The 24,224-nt window shown below is 35.8% G+C and overlaps 1 protein-coding gene across 5 annotated transcripts in view; it reads right to left on the minus strand.

Annotated features, from left to right (window-relative positions):
- COL19A1 (collagen type XIX alpha 1 chain) overlaps positions 1-24,224 on the minus strand; it is a 190,602-nt gene that overhangs the window by 77,615 nt on the left and 88,763 nt on the right. For all 5 annotated transcript variants that reach the window (XM_032683529.1, XM_032683530.1, XM_032683526.1 and 2 more), the window contains 4 exons: positions 21,341-21,394; positions 13,782-13,835; positions 13,057-13,092; positions 1,705-1,752 (listed from right to left, as the gene is read on the minus strand). In XM_032683529.1, the coding sequence (XP_032539420.1) occupies positions 1,705-1,752; positions 13,057-13,092; positions 13,782-13,835; positions 21,341-21,394 (192 nt within the window). The remainder of the gene's footprint in view (positions 1-1,704; positions 1,753-13,056; positions 13,093-13,781; positions 13,836-21,340; positions 21,395-24,224) is intronic.

Consider the following 24,224-nt stretch of genomic DNA (forward strand, 5'->3'; position numbering starts at 1 on the left):
GTATTGTTGTGAGCATCTTACTGGTAGAAAGATAAAGACAGATACCAAGGCTCTACAGTTTGCTGTTCCCATTGTTTGGCTCAAGGCAGCTGTGTGCATGGCAAGATTACAAAACAATCAGTGCTCCTGTTTTCATAGATGTTGGAGTGAGAGAGCAGTTCTATTTTATATGTGAGTAGGAAAATATCCATGAGGAATCAACACCCTAATTCCCACTGCAAAATGGAATAAAATAAAAAAAGTATTTTCAAATTCATTTATCCACCATTAAATATGATACAGTGTGTTAACTCTGAATTTTTGCATTAAAAAAGTAAGAAATTACAGGAGCAATATTTCTAAAAACACAACCATATTTACAACTGTTCCTAAAGGAGAACTAATAAACTGTGTCTTTCTGCAGATTCAATACTCCACAGAAAACTTTAAATATGGTAAACCTGGATATCTATAGCTTTTCACAGTATCCTGGATATTTAACAGCATAACAGTAAGAGTCATGGTAATTTTAAAATCCTTAATAAGCATGTTCATATGTTAGTAAATATGTTTTAACAACATATTCATCGCATAACTTTGAAATCTCCTTTACTACACTGACTTTTTCTGAATGCGTTCTTAATCCTTATGTGTGAAACTTAAATAAACTCAACTTTCATATCTTTGTGTTCAACTTAAATGAAATTTAGTACTATTTTTACAACTTAAAAAGCAACATAAAACATAGCTTTGGGGCTCATTTTGTTCAAGAACTAGTTCCCTGTTAGTATAATTACTATTACTGTAATCATTAAACTAGCCTTTAATAATTCAACGTAGTTTATTAAGATCAACGATGAGAAATACTAAATCTTTTCACTTCAGATATTTTAACTCAGATATTAAAAGCAAGATGCCTAAATCAAACAAGAAGTGTTGAGACCCAACTTCAAAACCATAAACTGGGCACAACTTAATTTACAAAAATATTGAAATGTTTGAGTCTTAATAACTTTCCAAACTTTTAGGAATACACTGGATTATAAACTTATAAAACTGAATTATTTCTTGTGATAACACAATCATAAATATTTGTTATCTTTTCTACTGAACTACCAAATTCAATAAGTCAGGAGAAACAAAAACAGAACATGGAGAAACCAGTCAGTCAGTTACTTCATTATATTACAATTCTAAAAACCACAAAGGTTTAAAAGGTTTATTTCATGTATTTTTTCATAATCTACCCACCCTCCCCCACCAGCCTTTACTGTATCTCCTTTTTTGTATATGTGTTTTAGGCTCTGACACTTGTGTAATGGCATCTACAAGACCTGGGTCAACAGTACTGGTTTCTGTTAATATTTTAGATAATGAGCCTAAATTCATATTTTCAAATATCTTAGATGTTGTAAGGTATGGTTCACCCCTGCAATAAAATGCAAACTGAAAAGTTTTAATATTATTTCACTTAAAATTATACCAGAAACACATTGCACAAAATACAATATCTACATCTGTGCTGCCAGTCATTAAAACACTTTAGATGGTTGAAATTGTTAAATCTCCCTCAACTGGAGAGAAACCTCAAGTGTCAAAGCTCAGTTTGTTTTCAGCATGCTTCATACTCAGCTGCTACATTACCATTTTTTATTAGTGCTTAGACAGAAGTTGCACATCAAGGTCAGTTAGCACACTCACCAGTTGTTCACCGAGTTTACTCACCCTTTGACCTTCTTTGCCAGGTGGACCTTGGGGACCCTCCAGCAAACCCTGAAAATACGAACATTAGACAAATAAAACATTCAGTGTTATTTTCATCTTCTATTACTCTATAGAAGTAAGACTAGTCCAAAGAGCCAGATGTCAAGACAAGGCCTTTATTTCTAATAATAAAAATTGGTTATTCATAACAATTCTTTCAATGTTATATTAAGGTTCAAGAACAAATGCAAACAATTATGAATCACATTCCACCATATAAAGGCTTTGGAAAAGAAAAGGTAAGTCAGCACTAATTAAGCATAGTTATATTTAACTACAATATTATACGAAAAGTGAATATTCTATTAAGTTAGGATGCCACATGAAAAAAGGAGAAAAAAGATTATATTAAATGAAAGACAACTTACTCTACAACTCAAATTCAAATATAGGCACTGAAGGGGGAAGGGAAGGCAGGGAAAGGGAACTAAATATAACAGAAGACCTTATGTTTGCTGCATTGTGAGAACTGGCCTGTGCTGCTTCCTCTGTGTGTCTGGCTCAGCTTTTCAAAACACTTCTGTGCCACTTTTTTCTCACTCTCTCCTCTGACCGGGCACAGGAACTCTGGGCATTTTGAATATACTCTTGACTTGTGAGCTTTCTCTCTGAACTTAGTGCAAGAATCTGCCTTTTTCAATCACAGATGGAATCACAGACCAGTTCTGACACTTTAGGGCTTTAATTTTATATCTGATTAATGTACAATGTAATCATAAAGCCTTCAAATAACAACTCAGAAGAACTCAAAGCAGTCATTCTCCCTTCCACTCCCCCTTTATTTTATGAGTCACCATGGAACATGTTACTTTGAGGAAACAATTCAATTTCCATTATAGCAACAAGAAACATGAAATCAGTTTCAGTGCAACAAGCAGAGTATGGAACAGTTCTGCTTTGTATAATGAAAAAAAAAAGTCTTGTATGTTATATTGCATATTGTTACAGGGTGTAATAAAATTAAAGAACTTACCTTTAGTTTATAAAAGAGTTCAAAATATTAAAATATTAAATTCTTAGCCATTTAAATTACTCAGACTGGGGCATTGCTTCAGCTTGAATTATATTTTGGTCAGATTCAAACTCCTAATTTAGAATCAATTACACATATTTATTGCCCCAATAGGGGTGAACTTAGGCCCCCTGAGAATCATGATTTTAAAAGGAACCCAGATTTCCAAAAATTATTTTAAAAAGTTCATTTATGATCTCTAATTCCCAAGATAAACTTGAGAAAGTAAGCAGACATTTCAAAGCTACTAGCTCATAGATCTTCAAGTAATGTTTTAAGTTGATTAGAATGAAGTCCGACTTCAATTTTAAATAAAAGTAGTCACTTCAAGAGCTTTTCCATTCCTATCTTTTCTCTACTTTCAAACCCTGAAGCTAAAAATGTACCTCAGAGAGTATTTCACTACAGGATATTTTTTCTTTTATTTCAGTTTATAATGTAAACAGGAAAAGTTTAGGATCTTTTACAAAGTTGATGCACACCATTTTCATCTTTCACCATAAGTTTATGGAACTAGAATATACATGACAATGTTGTGTCCAACAAATAAATCATGGTAAGTTCATTACAGCGCAAAATATGTAGCTTACACACGCACAAAACCATAAAGCAGTATGTCAATGTGACCTCTGTAAACTTGCTTTAGTTTTTCCTCAGGTTAACATAGAACTTGCAGGGAATTTTGTCTGTCCAACTGTTAGCAATATTCTAATTCTGTAAAGAAATTCTGGGAATTCAGGAAGAGGTGGAATTTTGTTTTGTTAATCTTTCATTTCTAGTGACAACTTACGCAGGGGAATGAGACGAAAACCTGCAATGTCTGTTTTATGGTGGAGGAAATACTTAGCCTCACATATCTGCACAATAAGGCTCCAAGGGGACAAGAATTACACAAGAATGTAACTGTACAATAATGATAATTAATAGCCAACATTTTTGTCCAAGAACTACTTTTATTCTTTTTCTTCTCTCTACAATATTATTGTCAAGAAAAAGGAACCAGATAAGGAGATTTATCTTCAAGGAAAGGGAGGAGAGCAGCGTACAATTGGTAACTAGGCAGGGAGGACTCCCCTGTACAAGGAGCCATATCCTGATATTGAAACAGAGGTAAAAGTTCACATCAACTTCAGTGGGATCTTCGGTTTAAAAACTGATAGAACAACATGGGCCATGTTAACTAACACAGCTGTGAAACTGTAGTAACTTGGCCAAAGTAATGACCTAGCACTGCTATCCCTGCTCAACATTCACTGAAAGGTATCCTGGAAAAATAACTGCAGAAGAAACCTGCAGGAGAAATATAAAAAACCCCTTTTCTACACAGAATTCTGTCTGAAGGGATGAATAAAACTTGAACTCCTATAAAACTTAGCAATTAATAGAAATATGTATTTGTAGGAAGGTAAATCAAAGTATTTCTTAGGTCTTATTCCTATTTAACTTCTGGAGATCTTTGTTTGGAGATCAAAGATCAGCTGTAAATTGTGTTGAAAACATTTTTGTCAGCAGGGAATCTGTTGTACATGTACCATCTCCCCAGTTAAATAACATCCAAAGCAATTAAAATCATAGAATCATAAAATGGTTTTGGTTGGAAGGGACCTTTTAAAGGTCGTCTGTTCTAACCCTCCTGCAATGAGCATGGACATCTTAAACTAGATCAGGTTGCTCAGAGCCCCTCCAACCTGGACTTGAATGTGTCCAGGGATGGGGCATCTACCACCTCTCTGGGCAACCTGTTCCAATCTTTTACCAGCTTCATTGTAAAATCTTCATTATTATAACTAATCTAAATTGACCCTCCCTCAGATTAATACCATTATGCCTTGACCTATTGTAACAGGCTCAACTAAGAAGTCTATCTCCATCTTTTCTATAGGCCCCCTTCAGGTAATGAAAGGTAATTGAAATTATTCACTGTGTGTCACACTGATACTCTTGAACTGGCCAGAGGATGGGTATGGTGATGAGCACAAGAACGTCTAGGAATGGCACAAGGCAAAGTGAAATATAAAAACAGCCTATTCCTGTGACATCAGACTGGCAGGAAAATATGATGCATCCTTAGAGGTGGCCTAATATGTATAGGATTTTTCTGACACTGCAAGGCCACCTTTGAGGTTGGAAGGTGGCAGCCTTCTACCTACTCCACAGAGAAGTGAACTAAAATAACAAACACAGTCTATAAAGCCTGTTCCTGTCATGCACCAGGCAAGCCCCTTGGAGTTAGGTACCTGAAGGAGCTTGAGGAACATGAAGTGTAAATGTCTTGAATGTTACCATGTAGCTTGGGAAAAAAAAATCAGTAAACGGGGGATGTGGTTAAGGGCATCTGAAACTTAGAAATTCTGTCACAGTGAATGAGGATGGCTATGAAAAGAGATGAAGCATGACGCACAGGCAGGCACAAGAGGGTTATACAAAATCTTGAATAAGGACAGCAGAAACTTTTGAATTCCTTTATAAGAGGTAAATCGTAAAGGGAAGCGCTGACAAGGGAAAAGGTGCTGATTAGAATATAAAATAGAAAAAGCAAACACACTATGAAGTGTGTGCTGACAGATATTTAAATGAAATATCATCAAAGCTTAGTCTAAGCTTTACTTAAGGGTATCCAGGAAAAACAACAGATTTAAAAAATGCTGCAGTAGAATAAGTGAGCTTTTAAAAGAACTTGCTTGTCAGTGGAAGTACCAGTAGAAATTAACATTTTAATACTTAACAGCTAATATTTTTTGCAAGTATCAAGAGATAAAAGATAACGAGAATTATTTAACTTGAGATAGTAAAAGAAAAATGTGTTAGGAAGTGGTAGTACAAGTAGTTACCAGTTCAGCCTGTTAAGCTGTTTTAAGTTTCAGAAGCTATTAATTTAAAATGTATGGGCCAGCATGTAGCTATCAGAAGCTGCTTACTATAGAAGGGCTAAAATCCTGTCATGTGACTCTGCAGATACAAAAATGTTTGTAAATACCTGATACATCACGACAAGCATCTGCAGAGACATGGTGGAGACCTGGTTCATAATTTTAATTACTCAGAGTAACTGCCTAAACACATACTCTCAAAAAGCAAAGTTTTTATTGTGACTTCTCAGTAAATAAAACAAAGTTAAAAAAAAAAATCCCCGCTGAAGTAGAAGAGTGAGGCTACTTAAAGTTGTTATTCATATTACTTATTACAGAAGCTTATGGTGGATACCAAGACAGTAAAATATTAGACAGGAATGTATATTTTTGGTATTCTGAAAGTTGCTTCAAAACACAGCTGATAGTTTTTGAAGCAGAAAGCTACATAGCTGCCTTATGTACTTGTAGGTAGTATTGCTGAAATACATTCCAAGTTGAAATACATTTCCTTCTCAAAACGAATTAAATATAATGCAAATGCTAAAAATAACAAGGCAGGTCTAATTAAAGCACAAAAATTATTTCCTTGTAGACCCTTATAGATTGGTTTGTGTGTACTATACACAAACTACTCTCATCCAGTTTTTCCTCACTGAATTCCAGCAAACATAAGACCTCAATTTTTACAAAATAAATGCTACTAGGTGGGGAGAAAGTGTATGTAGTTTAGTGAGATAAGTCAAGCAAAGACAGAGATAGCTTAAATTAGGTTTGCAGAAACACCTTGTGCTAATGCAAGAATAGGTCATTTTTTAACCATTAGAATATGCAAGCTTTTACAATGCTAAAACTTGCTACTTCAAAAACACCTAGCTATGATAGACATGACTTGGCTAAGGAATCTGAGAACATTTTGTTGATAAACAGAAAGGTATAGCTCTGCTGAAACAACATCAACACTAAAACACTTTTAAAAGCAAACTGGTGGGCAATTCCCACTGCAGGGGTTTGACCTAGTTTTTTAAAGCACAATCCTTGTCAGGATAAGGAAAAGCCATCATACTGTTGAATTATATATACAATGATCCCTCTGTAAGCTCCTGAAGCAGAGCAGCACAAAATCACACAATTCAACAGGTGATCACAGATTCCCAGATTCCTGACAAAGCACAACTTGTGATCACAGTGAATAACTACATCCTGACTAACCTGAAGAGCCTTCTCCAGCCACTCAAATACTGCTTGAGGGATGGATGGTACTGCTGTGGATGCACTGATGCAAGAACGTCACAGCATTCCAGACAGCATGCAACAAGATGCATTTCAATTAGGTCTTAAATGCATCTACTCATCAGGAGGTGTTTGCAGAGAACAAGTTCTATTGTGCAGGTCATGACTGTCACTGTGATCCTGCTACCATATTTTGAGGATATTTTTCTCTTGGGCCTATTTGTACCATATTGAGGGGATATAAATGGTTTCCTCTCAGGTAAAAACTCAGCAAGCAAAGGAGCTGAAATATGAATACCTTCCCTGCAGTCAACATGGCTACAGTGTTGGTTTTTCTGGTATCTTCAAGGCAATTTACTTGCTTTGGCTGTCCTGCTACCCTACCTTGAAGCCCAAACAGGAGGGTGAGGAAGAGGGATATGACTACGATGGTTTCCTCTTCTTGTCCAAAGGACTACCCATTGCCAATCACACGGTAACACACAGAGCTCACAGATGCACCTCACTGTTACAAATATGTGGGAATATACAAATATGGGGAAAATGGCACAGGAAAATCACAGAAAGATAACTAATCTCCTGTTGTATTACCGTCTATGAGGGAAATTATACTACCTCTATCTTCACCACTTCCGAACATGATTTTGTCTCATTCACATCCTTACTGAAGTACATCCATTGTACACCATGTTGGTCTCAGTGTTACCATTCTGTTTTGCTACTAGGCCATTTTTCTTTCAAAACTGCGGCCAACCCATTTACTTCTTTGAGAAAGGAGACAGCATTTAGCAGAAGTATTTCAGTCTGCCAGAATACATGATCAGCCACATTTTCATGATAATTTATAACTGGAGCAAACAGAAAATATGTTCCTCCCTGATCTCATTATGCTTTGGGTTTGGCTATTTCTTTAGCTCTCTCTGGTAACTTAACTCGAAATCTACTTTTTCTCAGAGACAATAATTTCAAAGGGAAATTGGAAGAGCAATTTCACAGAAGTTCACACTTCATGAACATAGTACTTTTAATAAATATAGGCTTATTTGTGAGTAAAAAAAGCATTATTTAAAATCCTACAGAGTAATCTGAAATGATTTATTACATTGATGTCTACTGCATATGGGACTATTCTCAAATCATTCTTCTAATGGAGGACATATAAATCGCATTCATGCCAATTTAGCAGAATGAGAATTTTTGAAAAACAAATTTTATATGAAGCTAAGATATCAATCTTCACTTGTGCCTTCAGTATCAGTATTACTGCACAAAGAAGATAAATACTGGACTGTAACTGCTAAAACATTTTTTATTAATAAAGAGGTAATCTTAATAGGATCTACTCCCATACTTAAAAAGTGCCTTTTGAAGAAGAGCATCTTTGTGAGAGCTAAAGATCATTATATTTTATGCAAAACAAATGAACACTTTAGTGTTGTCATGAAATTAATATACCTCAATTAAAAAAGCTCGAATAGATAAAATTCAGATTTTTCTTAGAGTATGTGCAAGAAAAGAGATTTAGAATGAAAATGTAATTTTCTCTCTATACTCTCTTTATTAAGTAGAATTGCTTTCCTTTATGTCATTCCACGAAAAGAAAGTGAGGGCAATATTTGTTGAGTTGCTTACTAATGGAGGGTGTGTGTCTCCTTCTTTAGCTTCACATGAATAACTGAGGAAAAAGCTGTGTAATCTGTTGCTGATATTTCTTTACAAAGGGGAGAGCCAAAAGTTACAAGTGAAGCTTGCCCGGACCTGAATCTGCAACTTCCTCCCACAGCCGCCTACACGCCACACTTGTGTGCCAGCTTCCTTTGGCTCCATTTAACCAGACCTAGGAGCCAACATTCCAACTATCTGTTTACTAAGCAAGTCTTGGGGACTTCTGTCTGTGACCGACTTAAGCCTCAGCTTCTGAGTAAACACTTGGTGCCATCTGGATGACTATTTTATAACTCCTGAAAGGGATAGGTCCGCAGGAACGTATGGATGGACGCTCGTTTTCCTCAGGAACCAAAAGCAGCGTATCGAGTGTCAAGAGGAATAGTTATCATATATTTTACAAGAGATGGCTACGCTACCTTCCCTCACCTGTCACTCTTCTGACACGGCACGCACAGGCTTAAGCTGGGGATACCAGAGAGGGCAAGCTGCAGAGCCAGCTGTGACCCTGCAGAAAACAGTCCCCAGCTTCTGCCACGAAATCCCATATTTTGACAAAGCCACACAACAGAGCAGTAAAATCCCTCCTGTTTCTTCTCTGAAGGTTCCTTAGCTACAGCACAATTGATCAGGAAACTTAAACTTTAAAATAACCCCCACAGATTGCTGCATAAAGTGGACATAATAAAGGAGAAAAATTCAAAATATATTTGCAGCATTTATTCATAAGACACCTGAAAAGTACTAAAGAAAAGAGACACCTAGTACTTAGAGAGAAATTCAGAACATAGCAGAGAAATTAAAGGCTGCATAAAGAACCAATCATGACTTTGGACTACTCCCATGAAACTACCATCATAGATGAGGAGACAAGATAAATATGTGTATCTGGACTTGTGTAGTGTTAACTGACTCCATAGAAACATAGGAAAACTTTACATCTTTACTAAAAGGGCTCAAATATGCACATATATATGTCAAATTTACAATAAAATGCATTTGTGTGAAAAATGCCTGAATCAAACAAATATACTTAAAACTATTGAAATTACTAATTTCATTAGGATTTTACATAAAGCCTATAAACTTTTTCATATATTTCTTTTTACAGCTTAGCATATTTTGTGCTACAATGCTGTTTCTTTTCTCTAATTCTTTACACATGATTGATGAAATCATATTAACAAGACTTCCATATGTGCCTTAAAGAAATGTACAAAAACATATTCAACTCTAATCCCACCTCTTTCTGAATTCTCTACTATTGCTGTGAGTAAGAAATTTTGTTAAGTGTACATGTGTTAGAATTTCAGTATGAAATTTCTGTTAAGGACATCGAACAGGATGATCCAGAGCTCTACTATTTTTTAGATCAATGCACTTTATGAGCTATAAAATTTCTATTTCAAACTCATAAAATAATTTTTGCAACTTAAAAATCAGTGGTATTGTTTCCTCTGTTTTGCAGTTTGGCATATCCTCATGTACCTAATAGGTTGTTACAGCTGTTGGGTATTTATGAATTCTGCCATACATACTACCTCAAAGTATCCCTCATTCCATATGATAACGGCTATATCTGTCAGCTGAACACTTAAAAATAAAGGTTTTTCCTCCAAGAACTGGCAACTTCATTCTCTTCCATATTTTCTCATGTTTCCATGCTTCTCATGGTTCTGAGTAGTGGGGGATTTCCTACTCATCAGCGATGCCTGAACACTTTCAGACACAGAGTCACTGACATATTTTAGACTTCTGTAGGTACCAATAGCACAGAAAAATGAAAAAACAAGAGTTTCTACTATTTGCTGTTACATACCCCTGTAAATTACCTACAGACAACTCTCCCTGGACCAAGGGACCATGAACCAGCTGTTTGGAAATGACTGCAGTGAAGCAGTCTCAGTCTTTTGCCACCTTCTTACTCCCTATGCTGAGGACAGGACCATGGTACAGGTCTGTGTGTGAGGAGAATGTTCTGACCATGAACAACACTGCTGATGGTCTAGTTTATACTGATTCTAGAATATACTCTAGATCTCCTCAGCTTATTCCACTGATGTATGATTTCTATGGAAATTTCTAGGAATGGAAAAGCTGCACAGGGCAGCAGAGCTCTGTATAACATCATCATTTTCTGCCTGTTTCACTGTGCAATTGAACTGAGGCAGAAGATTGGTGACCCAGGCCCAGTTGGAGCAAAAACAAGTCCCTTTTAATATTCCCTCTCTCCCTGCCCAAAAGTAACATTTTGGACTTAGCTCTAACAGTGCATCATAATTTTCACTCCTCTTCCCTCCTTGCCCCTCAGCACAATAATTTATTTATCTTTTGCATAAAAATAAATAATTTTCAAATTAGGAAAACATAAATATGACTATAAGCAGAGGATAAATTTGTGACACTATGCCTGAGTCCCAAATGAATGGAACATTTTAAAACTTTGCTTTAACTGAAACACTTATGCCACATTTTGAGTATAACAGCATGAATGGTCCTGACATAATACGTTCTCATTAAGTGACACATGGATCTTGACATTATCTGACCTACTTCTTATTCACAGTGAGATATGACATCTTCCTTTCATGATTATATATTGTAGGAGTCATGGCCACACAGAAGTCACACAAATAAAACAACTCTGAGGACTAGATTTTCCCCTAGCCACCATCATTCATGTCATTCATCCTCTTTTAGCTCTTGCCAGCAGAAACGCGTGACTATTTACAGTGGCAGGGAGAGAAAGCCTTCCTGCTGGGCCATATATTCCCACACTGTTGTAATCTGTCTTCAAACTGCTAAACCCTTATCTCTTCTCTCAGTTAGCAGCTACACAAAAACCACGTTTCAGTATGTCAGTTACTAACATCCCTCTGCTTTCCGAAAAGTTAAATATTTTCTTTTACAAACTGTGAAGACAACCATCAGTGAATGTACCAACACAGAGACATCTTGCTGTGCCTGTATTGACTGAACTAAAGCATTTGCACAGTATTCTATAATCAAAGAAAAGCAATTCTTTAATAGTCCATTTTATGAAAGTGAATCACATCAGGTACAGAAAGTGTAAGTTCAGTCAATTTGAAAGCAGCTTTTGATTTTTGATATTGTACTACTGACCTCCAAGTACAATTCTTAGGAAAGATAAGTGTCCACAACTGCAGCTTAACACAATGAACCCATTCAGAAGAGGAACATATCCAGGTGCTTCTATCAGAATGGATGTCATAATTTTTCCACAATTTACATAAAAAATGCTCTTATAGCGCACACAAAATAGTTATCCTCAGTTCTTTTTCCTATCTTATCCTCAGACGTGTCTTATTCCTATTTCAATGATCCCTTCAAGGCCTGTAAGAATCTATCTAAAGCAAAACCTACTCCAATCCATCCACTGCAGTAACAATCCTATTGCAGTTTACTACTAATATTTCAATATTAACTCTTCCTTTTGACTGTATACTCAAGAGCTGAAGGACATAAACGGACCTGTTTACCTCTAGCAAGGTATGAACTACAGCAAAGAGTCACTGATCTTGGGACACAGTACTAACTTATCCCCAGAAAATCAAGATACAGAATATTTACATTTCATCATCCAAAAAACAAGCACCATAAAACATGGCAACTTAATTTTGAAGCCTTAAGAATAGAATTTATCTTTATCATATGGGGTTCTGGTTATATCCTTCCATGTTTGTAAGATCTAATGGAGGTCTTTGCTGCTCTGGTCTTGGAAATTAAAAGAGTGAAAAGACAATACATAATCATTTACATTATGAATGACAGTCCTTATGAAGTTTATTTAGGATTACATGGGTAGTATGAATAGTGTAGAAGTAGTTCACAACACTGAGTTATGGGGGAAGAGCTACTGATATTGTGAAACTACAGCCTGGGAATTTGGGAGCTTCTGTCTATTTCTTTTTTTCATTTGTCCTGTGCTCTTTTGCACCATTCTGAATTGGTTTTATTAAAATAGACTATCCTTTATGGGAGGGCTTCTCCTTTCATTTCATGAACACAACCACTAGAATTCAAGCAGAATTTTTTACTTTTACAAAGCAAAACTTGCCCTGGAGAATTTCGGGGACACTTTTCTACAGGCTTTATACATGCTTGGGGCAAGGATCATTGCAAGAAAATTAAGAACATCTTCCACCATCTATATAGCACTACCTAGCCAGAATACAGCCTGATACTGTATCTTAAAAGCACTAGTAATTTTTGCAAGCTTTACTGAAAAATGTTTTTCACTAAAAATAACAAGGGAATTCTTTCATTTCAACAAGCCTATACTATTTATACACAGAATAAACAACATAATATTCTTGTTAGCATTTGGTGGGAAACAAGATGTTTTAAATGTGCTTTTTTTTTATATTTACAGAATTCCTTTCACAAGCCATATAGAAAATGCTGAGGCACTCTAAAGAGAGGGACTTGGCTCTTATGTTTACTAGGGAAAGTATTTACACTGTAAATAAGTGAAAAATGTGCAGCATTTCTTAGGGATTTTCTTTTGTTTGTTTCAGTTTTACATGTACTCACACTCAAGGCAGCTGGTCCTGGAGGTCCTGCATCTCCCTAATTAAAACAGGAGAGCAAATAAATCAGCAATCTCTTTAGTTAAATATATTTGACCTCTAGTCATTTTAGAGAATATGCACCACTGCAGAAGTAATTTCAGTATAATCATCAAGCATGTTCATTATGAAAATGTGTGAGTAAAGGGATATTCTTTTCCAGTAATGGCAGACATATACAGAGTTTGCCACAGGTTAAAGGGAAAAAAAATACCAAGCCTCTGCATAAATGACTCACAGCTATAAAAAAAAAAGCAGTCCTTCAAAACACATTTGCATATGTTAAGTTACAAGCTGCAGCTTACATGCACAAGGTGGCTGCTGAAGTCAGTGTGACAGCTCACATATTTAAAGACATCTGACTGTGTAAAACATTCACAGAATTAGGCTGCTGAGGTACGAATCACATTTGAGACCTTCAGGTTTAGTTCATGGGAGCAAACAAGAACATCCACAGAGTAATTCAGAACCAAATTCAGTCTCCTACTCAGAACTCCTTTTAAAATATGTTGTGATAAAGAATACTTGTACTCTGTGTTTAGTCAGCCTGTATTCATATTCTTCAACCCTTAAGTTATACAAACGGCAGCAGTGGGTGTTTGTCACACATAGTTATGGCAATGTGTTCACAATTGAAGAATGTCATGCATACTCACATATACATACAACTTAATAGATTAAAAAAAGTACCTTTTCTCCTTTCGGACCAGCCACACCAGGTCTACCAGGGTCACCTTTTAGTCCCTGGGCAAAGAAAAGAAATGCTTATTTGTTGTCATCTGTGAAAGATGTTGGACTAAATCCTCCAGTGCTTTGAATTACTATATACTAAACAGTTAAGCCTTAAAATCCTATCCCATTATTAGCACTATCTCAAAATCCTTCATTTTCATTATTTTGTGAACAGACAGATATCTATCATGGCCAACAAAGATAAAATAGAATACTAGACAGTACTAGTACATTCACTTAAACATCTCTAAAATTGGAAAAGAGGCAGAGATGGACAGAGAACTGCAGAGCCCATGTTTCAAGTAGCAATGCTGAGCTGGTGAGCTACAGGAAGGTACAGCTCAGAGCTGCTGCACATCTTCCAACACTCTCATCTTCACCAGTGTTTGAAAAGGCAATTAGAGAAATAATTGATTCTTTCATACTTCCTTCCTTACTTCTGCCTTCAGCTGGAGAAGCAAATACTATTGCCTAGCCTTACACATTACACATGCAGCAACTTCACACTTGCAGGGGCAGAGCGGTTTGGGTTGGAAGAGACACTTAAAGGTCACCTAGTCCAACCTCCCCTATAACCAACAGGGACATTGTCAACTGGATCAGGTTGCTCAGACCCCCATCCAACCCAACCTTGAACATTTCCAGGGATGGGGCATCTACAACCTCTCTGAGCAAACTGTTCCAGTTTTCACCATTTTTATTGTAAAGTATTTCCTATTTATACCTATTCTGAATCTACCCCCTACAATATCTATTATACAGCTCTTCTGCTAACAAGTTCTCACCAGAAGCACTCAAAAAAAAAAAAAAAAAATCTTTAGCACCCAGCACATAATCTTTGCGGTCTTCTTGCAGCAAAAAAAAAAAAAAAAAAAAAAAGGAAAAGCAAGAGGTTTTGAAATATGCCCAGCAACTTCCACCCATTCTGCAGCAACAATTGAACTTAATTCTCGTGCTGGACAAACCTACCAGGAACTCATTTTTACTTAAACCAAGAGCTTTGCTTGTGTCTTCCCTCTGATCACTGCTTTAGCAGCAAGGGACAGGAGACCACGTACAAGTTCAAAGATTTCACTCAGAAATGAAATGGCAACAATGTAGGCAATATAGGACAGAATCATAATGAGATACCACACAACTAGGCCACCATCGTTATTATTCTGGAGGTTAAATAGGACAAGGACAGAAAAGATTAATCTACATCTGAATTACGGTTTACAAACTAAAGTTGTTCTTGGCTCCCTTTTTTGTCCTTGCAAACTCTCTTCCTCAGTTTGCAATTATTGGAAAGATAGAGACAACTGGCACAAAAATGGTAACTAACATCTGTGCCTTGGTGGGTGCAGAAACATTAAATCAGTGAGTGTTCTAAATACTGCGTATTTGTGCAACTTCACTTCCTGCTAAAATTACATTAATTCACCATCTGGAAGGAACATCATTTAGAACTATATGAGCATTTAAGTACCCACTTTGGATTAAATTTGTGGTTGTTGTAAATACCCCTGATTTAGCTTTGATTTGTCCTTTATTAAGCTTGCCAAATACGTAATAGTTAAATCAGAAGTAGTTTTGCTGTTTGAACTTAAGAAATGTGATAGGCAGATGGATTCAAAAACCAAGCCAAAAAATTGCTTTCTTTTTACAATCTGCATATTTATGACATAGCCTTAATATTGTCCTCATTTACTACATTTTACTTTCCACCTCCTCCTCAAAGACTGCATAAAACACAGCCACTCCATATTCTAAAAGCCATTTTAGGGATTTTTCAGGTATGCCAAGTGTATAGATTTGATTCAAAATCGATACAGGCAAATCAGCAGTGGAACAACATGCATGAGTTTAAGAATTAGTTCTCAGGCTGTATGTTTACAGAAGAGAAAATATATCACTAAAAAAATCTGCAACTCACAGGCGGTGATATATATATCTGTGTGTCTCTACTGAATAGAAAAGGCAACTGCAAATGGAAGATACTGAGCCTGAGCCATGCACTGTCAAACTATGAACCTCATTTTTCCTAATTGCTGTGTTTAAAGCTTTTAGTAGTGTTCCTGCAGAGCACCTCGGTGAGGTATGTAGTCTGACAGCTACTGCAGAGATGATGACCACAGACACTGACCTCAAATAAAAAGAACAAGGGGAAACTACATGTTTGACAACAAGCCTTGCAATGTTTGAAGGTGGATTTTTAAGGACCCAGGAAGATTTATATATTATGTATTTATTCTAAAATACTTGAATTAGCTTTTATTTGCAGTTTAAAACCCCAAGAAAGAAAAGTAGTATCAGAAAAAAAAATTTGCTTAGAATGCTATCCCATTAGAAGTATTTCTGGTTCTCCTACACATTACATATACATTTTAAAAATATTATAATCTTAATAAGTTCCAGACATACTAAATGCTTGAAAAAAACACATCTGGGACTGCACTATGCCTATTCTTCCTTAGAGTGACCCCTCTGAAGGTGCTGAGAGGTTTAGCTGCTGCTCACTCTCGAAAATGTCATAAGAATTCCTGTGCTAAGTCAAATGTGTAGCCCCTTCTAGCGCAGTACAGTATGGTATCCTGTCTTTGGCAGACACCAGAACAGGATGCTTCAGTAAAATGAATGTGGTTATCTGAACAGATATAATTTGGATGATTTTAGATTAAACCTTAAATTAGAAAAGCTTGTTTTCTGCACTATTTTACAAGAACAAGGTCAGTTTTGAAAACTAACAAGTTTCTATCAGTCTAAGGAGTCTGTTATCAGATTTGCCAGGAATTCAAGAACTGCCTAAAAATTCCATTAACAGAGAGTAAATGAACTATTGAATTCTATACCAATCTAATTCTACCTTTCTGGGACCAGTTCATGAACAGTCTTCAGCTGCTGTGTTTTCTCCTCTGTAAGGACTACAGCTTGGTCTTTTTACTGTCACAATAAAGTTACATTATGGTTCCTCTATGGATGCCAAAATGCAAAGTGAACATTAGAATATATACGTATAAGGCTGATTCAAAGCTAACAAGATAACAACACTGGAAATAGCAGAAGTGAAAAATGTTCTATATATAAATAAAATAAGACAGGTAACTGTAACACAATTATATTGCAAATGTCAATAAGGATATGAAGTCAGAAATATTGGGTCCAGTGGGGGAAAGATTAAACTAGAGGCAGATTTTTGGTTGGAGGCGATGACAGTGGTATTACTTCTCATGGAATGAAGGAAAAATAGATAAAACAGGTAAAATGTACCATCAGCTGACATCAGGCACTCTTCTCAGTGAAAAAACCGCAAAAATCAGCTGGACCTCAACCAGAGGACTTCAGCAGTTCCATATGAGCCAAGTGTTGCCCACTGGAACTCCATCTATTTGTACAGCATATGCCATGCTGCACACATGTGACAATGGAACATGCTGTAAGATTGCCATAATATTTTTAGGAGAACTGATTTTTCACTCTAAAAGATATCTGTTGGGAAAAATATAATTTGTTGTTTACAATTCACTGGCCTGCATTAAGAGTAATCTGGTTGAATTTCACATTAGGTTAAAATCTCCTAGAACAATACATATTATCTAATGTACTGGAAATGCAGTACACAATCCAACACCCTAAACAATTATGTTTATACATTGTTATAGATCAAATCAGTTTACTGAGTAGCGGAACTAGAATTTACTGTCCCCTGAGCAATGTCTACTATCTCCTTATACTATAGTTCCTAACAGAATTCTCAGACTCTAGAAAGAACAAATATCATTACCAACTTCATCCTTTCAAGCAATAGGTTTCTTCCCTTCCTATGCATGTGTTTCCTTGCAATGCTAATGCTAAAAGAGTTCAAGATTAGACAGACAGGCCCTGAGGGTGTGAAGGTAAATAACTGTTACTATCATATCAAGACACTGTATCCCTTTAAAAATGTTCATACTTCTGTTTACCTTTTCCCACATATATAAAAATAAAAAGGTCTGATATGTTTTCCATCTTTGATTGAAAACCTGGGATTTTCGTCATTGCTTACTGAACTTTAGAACTCCATCCTTTGACATCAGGTACATAAGGAATAAGAACATTTTATGTTGGAAAATTTTAGAAAAGTCACTTATGGTATTACCTTCTCCAGCAGAAGAAATAAAAATAACTAGTTAAACACTTGGTTTAATGTATATACTAGATTTTAATTTCAGCTTTGGTTTTTTTGGTTGTGCTTATTTTTTTTTCCAATTTACAAGAAAGACACTAATCTTCCACTATCCATGCATGACACATGCATGATAAAACTTGATGTTTTCTCTTACTTTTGCTGAAGGACTGAATTTATGTAGGCAAATAGTAATTGGCAGTATCCCATGTTATTCATTCCTACCAGCACCACTGATCAAGAAAACTACAACTCAAAAAAGCATCTAAAAGTTTCAGTAATAAAGATTTTCTTTTCATTTCAGTTCAACTGGCAAGAATATGAATATAACATAGATCTTACTCCATATATAGTTTCATGGATATTTATATTGCAAATTTGTCCTTATTCCACATGGGATATGAACGTATTTATCAGAGTTTCTTTCAGACAGTGTCTCTATGAGGCTCCACTTGCTACAGTGATACAAATGACAGCATTTTTACAGAATCACAGAATCATTAAGGTTGGAAAAGAACTCCAAGATCATTGAGTCCAACCTTTGACTTATCACCATCTTGTCAGCTAGACCAAAGAATTCATAACTCCTCAATTACAAAAGCAGGCAGGTCTCGCATCCAAATGTAAGACAAAATATCTGAAAGAGTGGTGGAGGGAAGCAACATATAAAAAAATTACAGGATTTTAGTGGCAGCAATGTGGCACCTGAGTGTAATGTCAAGTGGCTAAAATAGTCTCAAGGGATAAATGAGACATACTACTTAAACTGGCTGTTCATCCTATACAGGCAAATACCTGCTTACAGGTATAATGTGAACACGTAGCACAGGAGGAATATATTAGTAATATGTTATTTATGACTACTCCTTAAGAAACCAAAAACAATGGCAACCACATTAGTAGTATTTACAGTAAGCACTCACGTTGTCAGATGGATTTTGAATGATGTCCCACACTGGGACACGGCACTATAAATTTTGGCTCAGATTCCTGGCGTGATGAACCGGGAGATGTGCAGAACAGTTAAATATATTCACAGTTCCTGCCTCAAAACCTGACTCTCAGTGAGACTGACCCAGTTAGCACAACCAGTGAGGGATGAGGGAATTAAAACTTTCTAGGTATAGAATCATCATTACAAAAAGCCTAGTCTCCAAGTCAGGTCTGGCTTCCCTCTGCCATGCTACTTCATTCTAGAAAGAACTTTCTGTACTGCTAGGAAAACATGAGTAGCAACAGCAAGCAAAACTGTCTGTGACACCTACTTTGCTGATTTTGGTAAAAATACATTCAAATATGTTTCTACCATTCGTGCAAGATAAAATGTTCAGTCATCATCTTAAAGTTCTTCACTCGTGAGGATGGAAATCCTCACTCCCCAGGAAGAGACAACAGCTGCCAGTAGACTTTTAAATGTTTTCAGGTTTTCTTTATACATCACTGAAGATTAAACCAATGTAAGTAGATTAACTTGATTATTTTAGAAATATCAGATGTTACATTTCTATATACAGAATGAGTTAGAGACACACTGATAGCAACAAAGATTGAATGATGCACAGTCCTTTAAATTTAATGACTGGCATCTCCATGCACTGGCATATCCATTCAGTGATAACTGAATCCAAAACATTTTATGTAAGTGTTGTTAAAAAGGAATTAGGTGTGGATTCAAATAATACAATGTTATATTGCCTTGTGCAGTTTTACTTCCAAACTGTTTTAATGACAGTTCCCACAATGATAATGTACTGTTTCTTGACACATTGTAATAGTTCAATAAATATTTAAAATTATAAATGTTCAGTATTTTTCACTTTCACAGTGCCACTGTGTTAAATATGTCCTGAAGTTCATCAGATACTCAGTATATCTTACTCTTTCTAAAAGGTTGATGGAATAAGATCCCATGTAGTAAAGGAGATCATGTAAGACCAACACAGAAATGTCACCAGGGCTATGGAAAGAAACACAGATGTGTTTTTTCCATGCTGTCAGCATATATGTATGCATGACAGAAGTATATGGTTCACCTTTACAGACAGGCAGGCTACAAGAGAACATCACTTTGAATATCTAAATGTAGTTTCAGCTTAGTACATAGTATACATTTTCATACGAAAGACATATACTATTACTTAAAAATAGACCAATTTATCTAGCATTACATTATAATAAAGCAAAAATAGGAAAAATATTTTTATGGTTACAGTGTGAATTAAAAGCCAGGTGATGTAAAATTTCATAATTACGTAGTCTGTTTTACTGCATTTTCAGTAGACCTGGCTAGATTGTCATAGAATTTTTGTGTCAGATGCTGACCCTTTCACCCTTTTGCTAAAGTTGCTTTAAAAGGTACTGCTGAATGATTTTTCCAAATCCTGTGTCTGGATTCTGATCCTAATGTGAGTCATTCCCCATCTGTGAGATGCTCTCTGCCTTCAATTGCAATGGTTTGCAACTGGAGAGCAAACAGTATCCTTCCTTGAAACTTAAAGCCAGGGTGACCCCCAGGAAGGTCAAGAGGGAGACTGGAGGGGAAGAGGGGATAAAAAAACCCAGCTTGCTTGACTTTATTGTTATGTTTTTTAAAAATCTTCTTTTGAAATCATGCTGATTGACCATTTTAGTATTGTATTGAAAAAAAATCTCATTTTCTGGCCTCTCATCTTGGTTTCGTATATACAAAAATAAATGAAAAATAAAAATAAAATAGGCAAAAGTAAGATTTACTAGTGGGCATATCTAAGCTCATGTAAGCTCATGTTCAAGCTTGAATGTGAACTCAGTGATCAGGATTATCCAGTATTTTTAGACACAGACTCAAGCTTTAACTTAAATATGGACCAGTCCAGTTAACTAAGTAGGCAGCAAAATGTGGCAGTGAAAATAAAAAGTGAAATTTTGACTCTATCACACAAGCCACAAGCCACAGTGAGTGACTCAAGGCCCTCACCCATGAACAGCTAACAGCTTGTCTATTTTCCTTTACAGAAAGAAAAGTTACAGGTCTAGCTTTACCCTGCCTCCCAAAGTACCCTCTTTTCCAACACATTATCCAACCAGTAATGATTCTCATTTATATTATGTTCCTTTAACCCCCACGCTTGTTTCAGTTTATTTCCTGAGCCCTCAGCAGAAATATAATGGAATCTACCAGATCCTTGCCCACAGCTCTCCTGTCCAACATTAAGCCCTAAGAACTGCTATCTCACACGAATGTATCTCTTCTTCTTTCCCTATTATCTTGTGGATGTTAAATCTCCAGGTACACAATTTCTAAATCACGCTCCTCACATAAATTCTGAATTACATTGCTTAACTGTCCACCTAAAAGTTTGTAACTTGACTGTTTCACTATCACGCAATTTACCTCTGTTCCATGAATGCCTTCTGGTCCTGGTTCTCCTTTATCTCCTTTTTCACCCTAAAAGAATGAATAATTATTTTATTATATATACACAAGACAAATACTAATTCATGACGCTTTTTAACAGGAAAAATATTTTACCGTTTTTTTCTGTTCTACATGAAGTGCTACATATGCATTGCTGGATGCATAGGCAAAATTATTTCTTACATTCCAACAGAAATTCTTTTTAAATAAATGCCTCTGAAAAATGTCTAACACTCTAATAGCTACAGTTTTCTGTACTTCATAGTGTCATTGAACACCTATAAAGACTCACGACAGAAAAACATTCTTGATTCTTGCTGTATTTCAAGAACATGGTGATGAAATAGAACATAAAAACAGGGAACAGTTTTATTTTTGAAAATCTTAATACTAACATTACATTATTTTTTTTAACTCTGAGACTCTTTTTTAATAAAAAATTCTTGTTTTAAGTATCTGATAAAAAACCTCTCCTCAATATTATCATTTGTCTTTGACTTTGAAAAATGCAAACAACTTTTGTTCATAAAATTTTTCTCACAAGCATGAAAATTACCAACATTATTAATCAAAACTTAAAAAATGATGGGAAGGATCCTCCCGAATAGACTGTAGCTGGTTAATGTGTTTGCTTATGAAATACTGAGTACAAAACAGAGTATTCTTGTAGGACACATGACAGAATTCAGTTCTGTATTAATTCTAACTACTGTGCTATTCTACCTAACACATATTTCATCAGAGTGAACAAAATACACCTGCTAAAGAAGCATAATTTAAGAGAAAATATCTACAAGAACCAAGAAGCTTAAGCAGTTCTATAATTGCATCTCTTTCACTCAACTGAACTTTGTCAAATAACAATAACTAATCATAAAGTAACAGGATTCTATAATTCTGATAGAAGTGCAAGGATTGACTTATTAGAGTCCAAGCTTTTCATATAAACCAAAGAAAACAAACAGCCCTGCACTGAAGTTCCATTATCTCCAGGGGACTACATTTGTCTGAGCAGAACCTATTCATTACATCAGCATCATCTTCATAATTCTGTTAGGTAAATGGCATTGAACTGAGATCATTCAGCTAACTCCATTTCTAACACAGCCCTGATTCAGAGCAATTCCTCCAGTGGCAATGACAGAGGGCATTTCATCTAATAATCGGTTTTGCAAAATGAGTTTGTATGAGCTTTGTCAAACAACTGAAGACTACTAACAAATTAGCAGTGACTAACTGCGAATTTAATAATCCCACTCAAAAGATGGCTTTGCTGATTCAGTGTTTCCATTTTAATACATCTTGTTGATAACAAACTTAATGCTACACATTAGCCTGAATCATACTGTTAAGGTTTTTCTTCAAGTATTCCCTTTCTTGTTTGTCAAAACTCCCCCAGAAAAACCCACCAGATAAATTTGTGCATTTATTGCAGAAATTTAAATGATACCAAACAGTTATAGGAATTTAACACTTATTATTTTACTATGTTTAAACTAAAAAGTCCTCTTTGTTCTATGGATTAAGGCACTTTCACTGTCAGTTTAAAAAAAAACAGTTGAAGCCCCAAGGGTACTATTCTTTTTTAGCTCACTTAAACTTTTAGAACAAACTGCAAAAATGACATTTTACTTTTCATCACTGTGACATACTGAACATTTAATACTGCTTTCAGGATATTTCAACTAGTATCAGTTACACTGCTACAATCTTGCAACAGCTATAAAGGTGTATTCATATATTTGACATAATATCTTGTGAGAATATATTTCTAGAAGATTTAAAAAATCATTGCTATTTATGGAGCTGTTTTTTCTTCTATGGCTTGTGTATCTGCTTTCACACTTTAAGAGAAAATGATACAAATATGTACAGATTTGCTTCAGCAGTAGTAGCATTCTATAAATTCCCTGATGGACGCCTAAGGTAAAAGTACCATGTCATATTTTGTTATGCAACATCTACATTTACATAAAAAGCTAAAAGAAAACCATCCCCTCACCCTCACTTATCCTGTGCCTCGATGTTGGAGGAGCAGTGTGTGTTGGAGAATGTGCCTTTGTCTTCTACAGCAGGCAGATGGTAACCTCAAAATGCAATCAGGTAGTTCTAGACACATACAAGTGTGGCTGGTGAATGCAGGGAAGGAAAAACCCCTTCCTTATGATTTCCAAGATATTTGGATTTAAGATGCTTATCAATTTCTTTGACAAAATGATAAAAAGCACCCCCTGTTTATGAGCCTTGGACCTCTGCAGAGTCCCTGGCTTTCTGCCAGCATGTGATTTTACCATGAACATATTCTGATTTTTTAATGGAGTACATGATTTGTCCTTGCCAAGCCTGTTGTATGGAATGTCCGTGTTCTCTGTGAAGACAGAATTCAAACCAAAGAGAGGTCCAATTTTTACAATTTATTCTCAGGAGAACTGAGCCAAGTCATGCTCATTTTTGTCTTTATGGAGCACACTATACTGCATAATTAACAGCTTCAAATCTAGCCAATTTGCAGAGTTGCTGAAGCCGCTCTGCAGTGTAGAGGAGGCTGTTAATAATCAACATTGTGGCTTACCTCATAGATTAACAAAAAAGAGAGAAAAATGCTTTAATGCCATTTTATATCTAATGTTCATGCCTGCTTATACTTTATTCAGATGACACAATTGAAGACTATTTATTGCATAAACAGGGTGACAAAACTCTGAAAGTGTCAAGCCTTGTTTATTAGTTAACCAAAACTAACCCAACGTAACACAGAATTATTTGTATTTCTTTGGGTGAATTCTGCATTCCATTACCCTGACGGAACAAGCCGATGGGGTTGCTCCAGAATAACTGCTGGGAGGGATTCAGTCTGCTG

This window comes from Chiroxiphia lanceolata, chromosome 3 (assembly GCF_009829145.1).
Source record: "Chiroxiphia lanceolata isolate bChiLan1 chromosome 3, bChiLan1.pri, whole genome shotgun sequence".
Lineage (NCBI taxonomy): Eukaryota > Metazoa > Chordata > Aves > Passeriformes > Pipridae > Chiroxiphia > Chiroxiphia lanceolata.